Below are 13234 nucleotides of genomic sequence, written 5' to 3'. Positions count from 1 at the left end.
GGATAAAGCTCACTGTTGCCACAAGCATGTTTCTATCCCTTTAAGCCAGGGGTCTCAAACTCAATTTACCTGGGGGCCGCAGGAGGCAAAGTCAGGGTGATCCTTGAGTGCAAAGTCAGTAGTAAGCCTTGAACATTGGGGGGTGTGACCCAAACAACATAAAACAAAACAAAACAAGGGGCCGGAGAGATAGCATGGAGGTAAGGTGTTTGCCTTTCATGCAGGAGGTCATCAGTTCGAATCCCGGCGTCCCATATGGTCCCCCGTGCCTGCCAGGAGCAATTTCTGAGCGTGAAGCCAGGAATAACCCCTGAGCACTGCCGGGTGTGACCCAAAAAAACCACAAAAAAAAAAAAAAAAAAAAAAAAAGATTCCTCTAGAGCAGGGCCACAAAATGTTGTACGGAGGGCTGTTTGCAGCCCACGGGCCACGAGTTTGAGACCCCTGCTTTAAGCTATCTCTTTGGCTGCTAATTAATATCTATTTCCTCTTCTCTTATAACTGATATAGTCCAGGTTACTAGAATAGTGCTTATCAGCACTAACAGCTATATTCTATTCTTTTTTTCCCTTTGGCTTCGATGTACACCCAGTGGGTCAGGGTTCACTCTGATAGAACTCAGGAACCCTATGATGTGCCAGGATTTGAACCCATGTCGACTCATGAGCAAGGCAAGAACCCTGCCTGCTACACTGGATCTTCAGTCACCTATTCACCTATTTTTTTTTTTTTTTTTGGTTTTTGGGTCACACCCGGCAGTGCTCAGGGGTTACTCCTGGCTCTGGGCTCAGAAATAGCCCCTGGCAAGCACAGGAGACCATATGGAATGCCAGGATTCGAACCACCATCCTTCTGCATGGAAGGCAAACGCCCTACCTCCATGGTATCTCTCTGTCCCCCTATATTCTATTCTTAAACTATAACTTAAGCTTCTCAAATGTATTATATTTTTAGATATCAGAGAATTAAAAAACTCAGTATCAATTCACAGTATGGAAGCACACTCTTTAGATCTTTTTGCTATGAATACTTTCACACCAACCATGCCCTCAAAGCAGTAAATATGGGCACAGGCATAAAATGTTCACTGTACATTAAACTCACCCCCAGGCACATAAGGAGTACAAATTAATGTTGCATCATACATTCTCTGTATTATTTCATATTAAACTATATCTCTTGCATATAACTTATCAGAGATACATCTGAGGGAAAAAGCAAATACCCAATGCTCCTTAAACTTTACTTTTTTAATTTTTGGCAACCGTGGCTTTCGATATTACGGTAGCTTCATGCATTGGTGGTGGGGATGCCCCTGATTCAATGTCACTATATACCTAAAATTTTACTGTGAATGATTTGTAATCCACTTTGGTCAAAATAAAAATATTTATTAAAAAAAAAACTAAACTTGGGCCCGGAGAGATAGCACAGCCGTGTTTGCCTTGCAAGCAGCTGATCCAGGACCAAAGGTGGTTGGTTTGAATCCCGGTGTCCCATATGGTCCCCCGTGCCTGCCAGGAGCTATTTCTGAGCAGACAGCCAGGAGTAACCCCTGAGCACCGCTGGGTGTGGCCTAAAAACCAAAAACCAAACAAACAAACAAACAAAAAACAAAAAAAAACTAAACTTTTAAATGTTTAAAAGAATCATAGTTAGGATCTTATATAAATACCCATTATTCTGATTTAGGGTCCAAGATGTATCTAACATGCTTACAGGTGGCCCAAGCTTAAGCCTGTGGAGTCTGGGATTAGCCAGGCTCTACTACCTCTGCATCCATAAGTGTGAACAAGATGACACATACTTTTTACAATGAACTAAAAAGGGAAGTTTACCAAACTTAAACTATGGCTTAAAAAAAAACCAACATTGGGGCCGGTGAGGTGGCGCTAGAGGTAAGGTGTCTGCCTTGCAAAGCACTAGCCAAGGAAGGTCCCCGGTTCAATCTCCCGGTGTCCCATATGGTCCCCCCCAAGCCAGGGGCAATTTCTGAGCGCTTAGCCAGGAGTAACCCCCAACACATCACTCAAACACATTCACAGCATCCAACAGGATGTTTTCCACTGGCCTTCCTTACCTCAAGTGCTTTAAAAAAAGATTCAGAATTGTCGGGACGCTTTATAAACTTCACCAGAAACGGTTCTTGGTCACTGCCGGACATTTTTGAACTGTCAAAAAAAAAACAAAAAAAAAAAACAACACGAAGGTACCATTAGCAAGAAGCAAAAACACTGCTCCTGAGCTGTTCAATGTGGAAAGAAAGCTCAGACTTTCTTGGTTGGGTGCAGATGCAAGAAGGGGCCCAGGTAGAGACTCAGGCCTTGCCCTCCTGGAACCCGTCCCAGAGGGGGGTGAGAAATGCTGGAGGAAATCCCAACCTCAATCCCTGCAAATCAGAGCATGAGAGACAGAGCACCAGTGACAGGGGGCCCGAAATCTGGGGAGGGCCTGATCAGACCTTAAGCCAAAGATCAGTCACTGGCTGAGCTTGAGGACGCAAAACACAGTAAGTAGCAATGCTCGGTGCAAAGCACGGAAGCCGGCTGCAGGTCCACGCCCTTCCCAGGTCCGTACTAGTCCCGCTTCCCGGGCCTAGGGCACGGTCCGGGTCTCCCGGGTTCCATCCAACTACCGTTACGGGGCACTCCACTCCAGGAAGACCCTGCAGGCCCCGGGAAGCCACGCCAGCCCCGGCGGGGAGGGAAAGAGATCTGGGTGCTCCCGGCGCCTCATCACTCACCCAGGGGACGCCTGGAGTGTTCCGGCGGCTGGGGCGGGGCGTGGCCCGCAGGACTGGGCTAGAGTCCAGCGCCAGCTCGCCGCGCAGCGCCCACCCCCACGGCGCCCCCAGCCCGACCGCGAGAAGGAACGCGGGAGGAGCAAAACGACTTTCGCGCCAATTGGCCTCCCGGCGGCCTTCTTCCGGCAGAAGTGACGTCACGCGGAGGGCGGGGCTTAGAGGTGCGGCGGGCGGGGCCGCTCGGCCTGGGGCGGAGCTCGTCCTGGGACTGTCTAAAGCAGGACTGCAAAAGCCAAGCAGGACTGCAAAATATCTACCCCACGCCTGCGATAGGCAGGACCGCTGCATGAAAAAATCCTATTTTAACACCCCAGACGACTCCGCGACAAGTTGTGTCCAGGTGTGTCCAGATGTTAAAGGTAGCTTCTATGGTGCTGGGACCCCAGATGTGTCCAGATGTTAAAGGTTGTTTCATGGTGCTGGAACCCCAGATGTGTCCAGATGTTAAAGGTACTTTCATGATGCTGGACCCCCCAGTCAGGCCCTCTCTTGATGTTTGGAGGAGAGGAGTGGCTCTGTCTGAGATCACCCAAGTGCTAGACTGAAGGAAGTATTCAGTCTTTTTTTGACTCTGGGGGATGGGTTCTATAAAGCCATAAATAAAAAAATCGCTACTTACCACAACCAAGGTATGGGAATGCTTTGAAATGATCTTCGTCTAAAGGCCTTTCATGCACATCCATCACCTTTTTTTTAAGTGAGCGTCTCATTTTCGTACTCTGCAGCGAGATTAAGTATTCGGGAATATTCTGAATGAGAATATAATTCGAATGACAAATATCTAGGGAAGGGACTGTAAATTAAGCTTGTAGGATCTTGCTTTTGTTTTCTGTTTGTTTGTTTTTGGTTTTTTTTTGGGAGGGGTCACACCCGGCAGTGCTCAGGGGTTACTCCTGGTTCCAGGCTCAGAAATCACTCCTGGCAGGCATGTGCGGGGGGGGGGGCATATGGGATGCCAGGATTTGAACCAATGACCTTCTGCATGCAAGGCAAACACCTTACCTCCATGCTATCTCTCTGGCCCCTTGATTTTGTTTTTTCGTTGGGGTTTTGGGACCACCTCAGCACAGCACTTAACTTATGACTTATTCAAGGATCAAACCTGGCAGTGCTCTGAGAACCATATGAGGTGATGAAGCTGGTTATCTGCAAGGCAGGCACTTTAGCCTCTTTATCACTCTGGCATCTAGAATATTGGCTATTGATAATAACTGTTCAGTATTTCTACTTATTTTACACTTGACTATGAAACTGAGAAAAAGCATGTCTTTGATTTACACTAGACTTGAGTTGGGAGCCGAGCCGGGAGGTCCTGCCAGCATGGCGTTTGGCAGCCCTCCGCCATGCCAAAGGCTGCTTTAACCAGGCCTAGGAAGGGGGTGCGGATCATGGGTCACCCCAGCACCCCCCTACCTCCTTCCTCCGGTACTCCAGGGCTTTGCCTGGCCACATGGCGGGGCAAACCAGCGAGGTGGGTTCCTTGGAGAAGTTTATTGGTGTTCCTAGGCTTGCCCCATTTCCCTCCCACCTCCAAAGGAAGGGTCTGGGAGAGGGGGCTCCGACCTCCCGGCCTTCAGGCTCGGGAAGGGAAGAACCTCTTTCCTTCCTGGGAGCCGAGCCAGGAGGTCCTGCCAGCATGGCGTTTGGCAGCCCTCCGCCATGCCAAAGGCTGCTTTAACCAGGCCTAGGAAAGGGGTGCGGGACATTGGTCACAATAGGTTCTGGCATTAGTACTTATCAGGGAAGTTTCCTTATTAAACCTGTCCATTGGGAAACCTCGCGGGGGCGGAACATTATTAGATATATGGATATCATTGTGTTTCATCTGCTAGTCATTTTCTGAATATTGTCCATGTGTTCCTTGTTTTCCTTTACTCTCTCACTCCCATCTCTTGTTACCACACATTTAACATTTTCTGTACTAATGATTTTTGTTTTGGCCAAGGTGGATTACATATCTTTCACAGTAATTTTTGGGTGGAGTCTGAAGCTTCAGCAGGCAATACATCATGGCAAGGTTTCATGCTGTAGGCTTTTTGGCCAAGATAAGGTGAAGATGCAGCCTCGGTTGCCCCCCACAGCCTTCTCTCTCCTTCCTCCCCGTCCCAGGGTTATTCCTGGACACCTGCTCAGGGTCCCAGTGAGGTGCAATTTAAAAGAGACCCCAGGTTTCCTTGTTCATGCAAGGGGCTGAGAGGGGACTGCTGAACTCTCAACTTCCAGCAATTAGGAAGCAAAAGCCTCTCGGGGAGTCGGAAGCTTCAGCAGGCAACAAGTGGAGGACATGGCTCCATGCTTTCTTTGTTTGTCCAATCACAGACCAAAGTGGTGCCTCGGAAACACCCCCCTCCCTCTTGACTATTTCTAAAACATAAAAGGGTCACATGTATCTCCTTTGTATATCTCAGATGTATTCCCTTAACATCTATAACTCCTTTAGAATATCCTCATATAGTGACAATTTTGTCCACTGGATTTGTTATTTGATTGTTTGATTTTCCCTCTTTGGGATCTGTTTTATAAGCAATACTGGTAGAAGAGTATCTCTATAGATATATAGATTTCATGTTTGTACCAAGTTATGGGGAATGTTGGACTTTATTCGTCAGTCCCCAGATGCATCAACAATATCTTGTGGCATTGCTTCTCTTTTGCATAGGCACATTAAAATGGGAAAATAATACATATGCAAACAAGTTCTTATCTAATAGAGATGGGGACACAAATTTGGTAATGTAATTAGGCCTTTTACCCTAAACATTGGCATAATGATTTGGCTCAGGCCTCAGAAGAATGGGCATCGCCCATACACACCTGAACAATGGATACCACTATGGAAACAACCACAATTGTCTTTAACATTACCAGGACCCAAGCCTCTACCAGGGAAGACCTACCACTGCTTTGGCAGTGACTTACTCCAAAGAGTGCTCCCAACACCCAGACGACTCAGCAACAGTCTGCATGCTGGGCAGATCACTCCGCATTTAATGGTATGCTGAAACTAGAGGATGCTCCACATCAGCCTGACATCGATGAAAGAAATGCACAGAATCCAGAGTCTTTGAATATAAGAATCTGATACCAACAACAGCTAAAGTGTGAAAAAGTTTCACCGGGACCTTGAGCATGACTAGAGTTGGACGGACTGATTTGCCTGGGACCCAGAGTCTGTCTTATGCCAATAAACTGAGGTCAGGTCTTTTTAGTAATCAGGTTAAGGATTTTTTTCCATTTTCCCCATTTTTCTGGACCTATGCAAACAACAGCGATTGCTACTATCACACCTTTACTTTTTTTTACTTTTATCCTTTAAGGAAAAAAAAAATACAACTTACTGAACTTAAAAACAATTGTAGTAAAATGCCTGTTTCAAATACAGGCAGGGGATAGGAAGGGGGAAGGGGGTAATGTTGCACTGGTGAAGGGGAGTGTTCTGGTTATGACTGTAACCCAAATATGATCATGTTACTTAAAAATATATTAAAAAAAAAAAGAATGAATGAGGGAACTGGAAAACCTGTCTAGAGTACAGGTGGGGGGGGTGGGATGGAGGGAGATTTGGGACATTGGTGGTGGGAATGTTGCACTGGAGATGGGGGGTGTTCTTTACATGACTGAAACCTAATCACAATCATATTTGTAATCAAGATGTTTAAATAAATAAAAATATTTAAAAAATTACACGAGACTTGAATTTTATATGCCGTGGTTTAATTTTTTCTTTATAAAGCCCAAAACTGGCCATGCGTGAGAGGACTGGAGAAATGATCCAACAGGTTAGGTGCTTGCCTTGCACTGTCCAAGCATGTTGAAGCAGAGATACACAAATGGGACTACATTAAATTGAGAAGCTCTGCATTTCAAAGAAAACAGTAACTAGGATACAAAGGCTACCAACAGAATTCATCCAATACCCATCTGATAAAGGGCTAATTCCTAAGATATATAAATTACTGACAGAACAAAACAATAATAAAACATCTAACCCCATCAAAAAATGGGGAAAAGAAATGAATAGATATTTTCTTAAAGTAGAAATACAGATGGCCAAAGACACGTGAAAAATTGCTCCACATCACTAATCATCAGGAAGATGCAAATCAAAACAACAATGAGGTATCATCTCATACCACAGAGACTGACACACATCACAAAGAACCAGCACAATCAGCGCTGGCATGGATGTGGGGAAAAAGGAAATCTCATTCTATACTGGTGGAAATGCCATATAGTCCAATCTTTCTGGAAAACAATACGAATATTCCTTAAAAAACTGAAATTGAGCTTCTTTATGATCCAATAATACCACCCCTAGCGATATAGCCTAGGAACACAAAAACACAATACAAAAATGACCTCTGCACTTTTATGTTCATTGCAGCATTATTTATAATAGCCAGGATCTGGCAGCAACCCAGGGACCTGATAACAGATGGCTAAAGAAATTGTGGTATGGGCCCGGAGAGATAGCACAGCAGCGTTTGCCTTGCAAGCAGCCAATCCAGGACCAAAGGTGGTTGGTTCGAATCCCAGTGTCCCATATGGTCCCCCATGCCTGCCAGGAGCTATTTCTGAGCAGAGAGCCAGGAGTAACCCCTGAGCACCGCCAGGTGTGACCCAAAAACCAAAAAAAAAAAAAAAAAAGAAATTGTGGTATGGGGCCAGAGAGATAGCATGGAGGTAAGGCCTTGCATGCAGGATGGTGGTTCAAATCCCGACATCCCATATGGTCCTTCTGAGCTAGGAGTGACCCCTGAGCACTGCCGGATTTGACCCAAAAACAAAAAAAGAAATTGTGGTATATCTACATAATGCAATACTATGCAGCCATTAGGAAAAATGAAGTCATGAAATGTGCTTACACATGGATGGACATGTGTTATATAAATGTAAAATATAGAGTCCTGGCATTGGTAGAGTGAGGCCTTTCTTGGCTTGGTGGATCTGTAGGTTGCAGGGTAACAGTGGAGAAATGATCCACAGGCAGTCAGTTGAAGTTTCAGGAGAAATCCAGCTTCATTTCAAGGCCTTAACCACCATGTGCTTTTCTCCATATGGCCTCTATGTTAAGCCTTTTCTTGCAGCCTCTTATCATTGCTCTCCAAGCTTCTCTTTTCTTCCCCTCCCACCCCACAGCCTCTATAATCCTCAATTCCGAACAACAGCCCCGCCCAGATTAGCATATGGCATTGGGGGAGGTGGGGAGGGCTAACAGACATGGATGTTTATTATATTTCAACAAAAGTTCTTATGACTCAAATTCAAAAGACTTTCCCCAGGGCAGACCTCAACAGGCCTTCTATGGGTTCATCTATTCTCAGTCTTCTGCAGAGTGGTGCTGTGTCATGGATAGAGGGTTTATGGTTGGGAAACTTGATGTGGACAGCAAAGATTTTGGAGAAAGAATCTGGAAAATTCAGCTCAAAACGTGGTATCGAGCCAGGGAGATGACTTAGAGGCAGGATACTTGCCTTGCATGTGTGAGGTTCTTTATTTGATTCCCAGCACCGCATGATCCTTCCTCTCCCCGCCAACAAACAACACAATGCCAGAAGCAAAGCTAGGTGTACTTCTCTAATAATAAGAAAAGAAAAAGGAAAATAATGAATAAGGGGGCCGGAGAGATAGCATGGAGGTAAGGCATTTGCCTTTCATGCAGAAGGTCATCGGTTCGAATCCCGGCGTCCCATATGGTCCCCTGTGCCTGCCAGGAGCAATTTCTGAGCATGGAGCCAGGAATAACCCCTGAGCACTGCCGGGTGGACCCAAAAACCACAAAAAAAAAAAAAAAAAAAAAAAAAAAAGAAAATAATGAATAAGGTGGAATATTTATTCTCAAATACTTTCTCCGACAGAAGGTCTACACTGGACTTAGACTGGATTTACCTAGTCCCAAAGAGTCTGTGATTTCCAAACACCTCAGAGCTACTGTCTTCAAGTGGATTCTTGGCTGCAATGTTTCAGTGCCAGGACAGTGTGGTCAATCTGGAAGGGTCGCAGTTCAGGGCTAATGGCCATAAGGTGATGGACCCGCTGCTTGCTTGCTGGGGTAGCGGTTGCAGGGGGCAGGCAGTTGGCCCAGCAGCCCAGGAGGTGTGGCGAGGGCGGAGCCTCCAAGTTGGCTCTGGAGATAGGGCACAACACAACCGCAGGATCGAGCTCCAGAGAATGCAGCCTGTTGTGGGTGCTCTGCTATATGCTGGGCTGCTGGGTGAGTGCCAGGGGAGGGGGACCTCTGGGTGGGATTGTTTTCCCAGGAGGATCAACCCTGAGAACCTTGCTAAATTTAGGGGCTCTGGGACCTTGGCCCTAGCTCAAGGGCTTGGGACAAGTGTCCATCCTCCAAGAGCACATGTAGAACCCAGATCAGGGGCTCAATCCTTGGAGGAAAGCAAAGCAGTGTCAGGAAGCTCTGAGGGCATTTGAGGGCCCACGAGGGGAGGAATAATTCAAATTTTAGTGGTGGAAGAGGGTACAACTCTGTCCTCTCACCTCTTTGCCTACATCTCTGTGAGTCCCCTGACCTTCCCCTAGCCCTAGTTTTAAACTTCATCAAACCATTGAAAGGAAAGGAAACCCACAAGATCAAATTCTGGCACTTGAAATGCTGTGAAGCTCAAATTTCAGAGTCCAGGCTGAAGTTTCCTTAAGGTAAATTACTGGGCTGTGGCCACATTTCAGTTTCCTGCAGAGGTGAGTAACCACTGCATAGACTAGGTGGACGACAAAGCTGAGTCAATTACTCACTAGCCCAGGACAGAAAATGTTCCTGAATTTAGGGATTGTGGATCCTATTTACAGAGAAGGAAACAGGAATAGGGAAGAGAGGGAGTTCTCCCCACCCCCGAGCTCTAGAGTGATGATAAGCCAGGGGAGGTTTGCCTGTCAGGAATGGAACCAGATGGGTCCATCTCCCATCTCTTTCCTGCTCTCAAGTGGACACCAGCCTTTCCAGGCGTGCTATCTAGCACACCCTATAATGGAATAAGATCACATTAGATGGGAGCCATCCTATGCTCTTTACTGTATGACTCTGGACAGCCTCTCTGAGCTGCCTACACCACACACACACACACACACACACACACACACACACACACACACACACACACACACACCTGCTATTAAATTAGATTGAACTTCACAATAGAGTTCTAGAAACAGAGTTCTAGATACAGATGAGTTATCAGTGGGAAAAAAAAATCCTGCACATAAATACAGTGGCTCCTTCTTGAGTTAAGAGGGAAGCCCAGTACTCTTGACTTGGGGGACAGTGAGGAAGGTAATGGTGCAGAATCAATGAGCTTAAGTTGGGGAAGAACTTGGTTTAAGTGTTGTTTTATGTCAGGGCCCAGCTTCTCTGGAGCAACTTTGAGAAGAATATTCTTGGAGTAGGGAGAAGCAGGACAGTCTGAGAGAAAAGGTAGGAAGCTAGGAATGATGTGATGGCACTCTTGAGGATTGGACAGGCTGGAAAGACAGAGAATAGCCAGAGTCCAGCCTCTCCATTTCCCCTCCCCCCAACTACTCTGCAACCAGGTTTGTGTTTGCTCTTTCTCCATCTCTCTTCTGGCCATGTTTGGTGCTGACCCAAAGTTCATTTTCCCAATAGAGGCTGTTTACAAACTAGCTGCCTCTCCTTCCAGGCCTCTTGAAATTGCTTCCCTCTTGATTTTTGGGTAAGACTGGAATCTAAAATGGGGTTTTCTTCAAAGCTCCATAGTTCCTCTCTGACAAAAACCCTTCTGAGGCAAATGACAGGAAGACCACTAATCTAGCTGAAATCTAAGTGAGCACTTGCCTAAGCTAAGCATGGGTGTACAGAACAAATTGTACTTCCTCTTTGGCCTCTTTGAATTTCCTCATTTTTTTTTCTAGGGTATTAAGAGTTTTTATTACAGGATGCCAGAGTGATAGTAAAGTAGGCAGGGCATATGGCTAATGCATGGTCTACTCAGACATCCCATATGAACCCCAGAGCCTTCCAGGAATGATCCCTGAGCACAGAGCCAGAAGTAAGCCCTAAGCACAGCAGGATGTTGTCGTCATCATCGTAATTCCCCCCATCCCCCAGAAACTTTCTATCTCAGGGTCAGGAAGATAGTGCTGCTGGAAGGCAATTGCCTTGCATGCAACTTACCCAGTTTTTGTCATTGACACCTCATATGGACTTCTGACCACTGCTAGGAGTGACCCTTGAGCACAGAGCTGTGTAATGCCAGAAGTGTTTCAGAAAAAAGGGCACATACTGAAAGAGTTTTAATTTTTGAACCAGATTGTCAATTTCCCCTCAAAAAAGTTTAGCTTGGATTATTGTTGGGATTATATTTAATTTATAGAACATTTTGACAATAGTTCACATCTTAGTGATACTGAATTTTCTTTTTTTTAAATTTTTTTTTTTTTTTTTTTTGGTTTTTGGGCCACACCCGGTAACGCTCAGGGGTTACTCCTGGCTATGCGCTCAGAAGTTGCTCCTGGCTTGGGGGACCATATGGGACGCCGGGGGATCAAACCGCAGTCCGTCCAAGGCTAGCGCAGGCAAGGCAGGCACCTTACCTCTAGTGCCACCGCCCGGCCCCCAAAATTTTTTTTTTATTTAAACAACTTTATTACATACATGATTGTGTTTGGGTTTCAGTCATGTAAAGAACACCAACCATCACCAGTGCAACATTCCCATCACCAATGTCCCAAATCTCCCTCTTCCCCACCTGACCCCCGCCTGTACTCTAGACAGGCTTTCTATTTCCCTCGTACATTCTCATTATTAGGATAGTTCAAAGCTTAGTAATTTCTCTAACTAAACTCATCCCTGTTTGTGGTGAATTTCATGAGGTGAGCTGTAACTTCCAGCTCTTTTCTCTTTTGTGTCTGAAAGTTATTATTGCAAGAATGTCTTTCATTTTTCTTAAAACCCATAGATGAATGAGACCATTCTGCGTCTTTCTCTCTCTCTCTGACTTATTTCACTCAGCATAACAGATTCCATGTACACCCATGTATAGGAAAATTTCATGACTTCATCTCTCCTGACAGCTGCATAATATTCCATTGTGTATATGTACCACAGTTTCTTTAGCCATTCATCTGTTGAAGGGTACCTTAGCTGTTTCTTCAAAGAAGAAACTGCACTCTCCAAGCAAGTGAAAGCAGAGATTAACAGATGGGAATATATTAAACTGAGAAGCTTCTGCACCTCAAAAGAAATAGCGCCCAGGATACAAGAGCCCCCCACTGAGTGGGAGAAATTATTCACCCAATACCCATCAGATAAGGGGCTAATCTCCAAAATATACAAGGCACTGACAGAAATTTACAAGAAAGAAAACATCTAATTCCATCAAAAAATGGGGAGAAGAAATGGACAGACACTTTGACAAAGAAGAAATACAAATGGCCAAAAGACACATGAAAAAATGCTCCACATCACTAATCATCAGGGAGATGCAAATCAAAACAACTATGAGGTACCACCTCACACCACAGAGATTGGCACACATCACAAAGAATGAGAACAAGCAGTGTTGGCGGGCATGTGGAGAGAAAGGAACTCTTATCCACTGCTGGTGGGAATGCTGTCTAGTTCAACCTTTATGGAAAGCGATATGGAGATTCCTCCAAAAACTGGAAATCGAGCTCCCATACGACCCAGTTATACCACTCCTAGGAATATGCCCTAGGAACACAAAAATACAATACAAAAATCCCTTCCTTACACCTATATTCATTGTAGCACTATTTACCATAGCAAGACTCTGGAAACAGCTAAGATACCCTTCAACAGATACTGAATTTTCTAATCCTTAAACATTTAATTTTATTTTTCTTTAGTTGTTTTTTTTTTTTTTTTTTTTTTTTTTTTTGGTTTTTTGGCCACACCCGGTGGTGCTCAGGGGTTACTCCTGGCTGTCTGCTCAGAAATAGCTCCTGGCAGGCACGGGGGACCATGTGGGACACTGGGATTCGAACCAACCACCTTTGGTCCTGGATCAGCTGCTTGCAAGGCAAACGCCACTGTGCTATCTCTCCGGGCTCTCTTTAGTTTTTTTTTAACCTATCTTGGTAATGCTTTATAGGTTTTATTTAAATTACTTGTTATACTTGTCAAAAAAAATTTTTTTGACACACCGAACATTACTCAGAGGTTACTCCTGACTCTAATGCTCAGGAATTACTCCTGGCAGGTTCAGGGGACCATATGGGATACTAGGGATTGAACCCAGGTCAGCTGTATGCAAGGCAAATGCCCTCCCTGCTGTGCTATTGCTCCTGTCCCATAATTGTTAAATTTGTTCCTAGCTATTTCATCATTTAAAAGCCATTCTAGTATTTTTATTGTGACAACAATTTTTATAACTGTTTTAGGAGTACAATGTCACACCTCTACAAAGAAAATATACTTTACTACAACCACCACAAAAGAAC

At 45.1% G+C, this 13234-nt stretch overlaps 2 protein-coding genes across 3 annotated transcripts in view; one reads left to right on the top strand and one right to left on the bottom strand.

Annotated features, from left to right (window-relative positions):
- The window catches only part of TOPBP1 (DNA topoisomerase II binding protein 1), a 54144-nt gene extending 51286 nt beyond the window's left edge, over positions 1-2858 (bottom strand). The window contains exons 1-2 of the mRNA XM_049776028.1: positions 2744-2858; positions 2081-2171 (exon numbers count right to left, since the gene is read on the bottom strand). Of these exons, the coding sequence (XP_049631985.1) occupies positions 2081-2164 (84 nt within the window). The 5' untranslated portion in view covers positions 2165-2171; positions 2744-2858. The remainder of the gene's footprint in view (positions 1-2080; positions 2172-2743) is intronic.
- A 6109-nt stretch (positions 2859-8967) lies between these two features.
- LOC126012133 (inhibitor of carbonic anhydrase-like) overlaps positions 8968-13234 on the top strand; it is a 52576-nt gene continuing 48309 nt past the window's right edge. For both annotated transcript variants that reach the window (XM_049775954.1, XM_049775953.1), the window contains exon 1: positions 8968-9017. In XM_049775954.1, the coding sequence (XP_049631911.1) occupies positions 8975-9017 (43 nt within the window). In that variant the 5' untranslated portion in view covers positions 8968-8974. The remainder of the gene's footprint in view (positions 9018-13234) is intronic.

The sequence above is a fragment of the Suncus etruscus genome, chromosome 6 (assembly GCF_024139225.1).
Source record: "Suncus etruscus isolate mSunEtr1 chromosome 6, mSunEtr1.pri.cur, whole genome shotgun sequence".
Lineage (NCBI taxonomy): Eukaryota > Metazoa > Chordata > Mammalia > Eulipotyphla > Soricidae > Suncus > Suncus etruscus.
The sequence above is the reverse complement of the archived record's forward strand: the minus strand, read 5'-3'. Positions and strand labels throughout refer to the sequence as shown.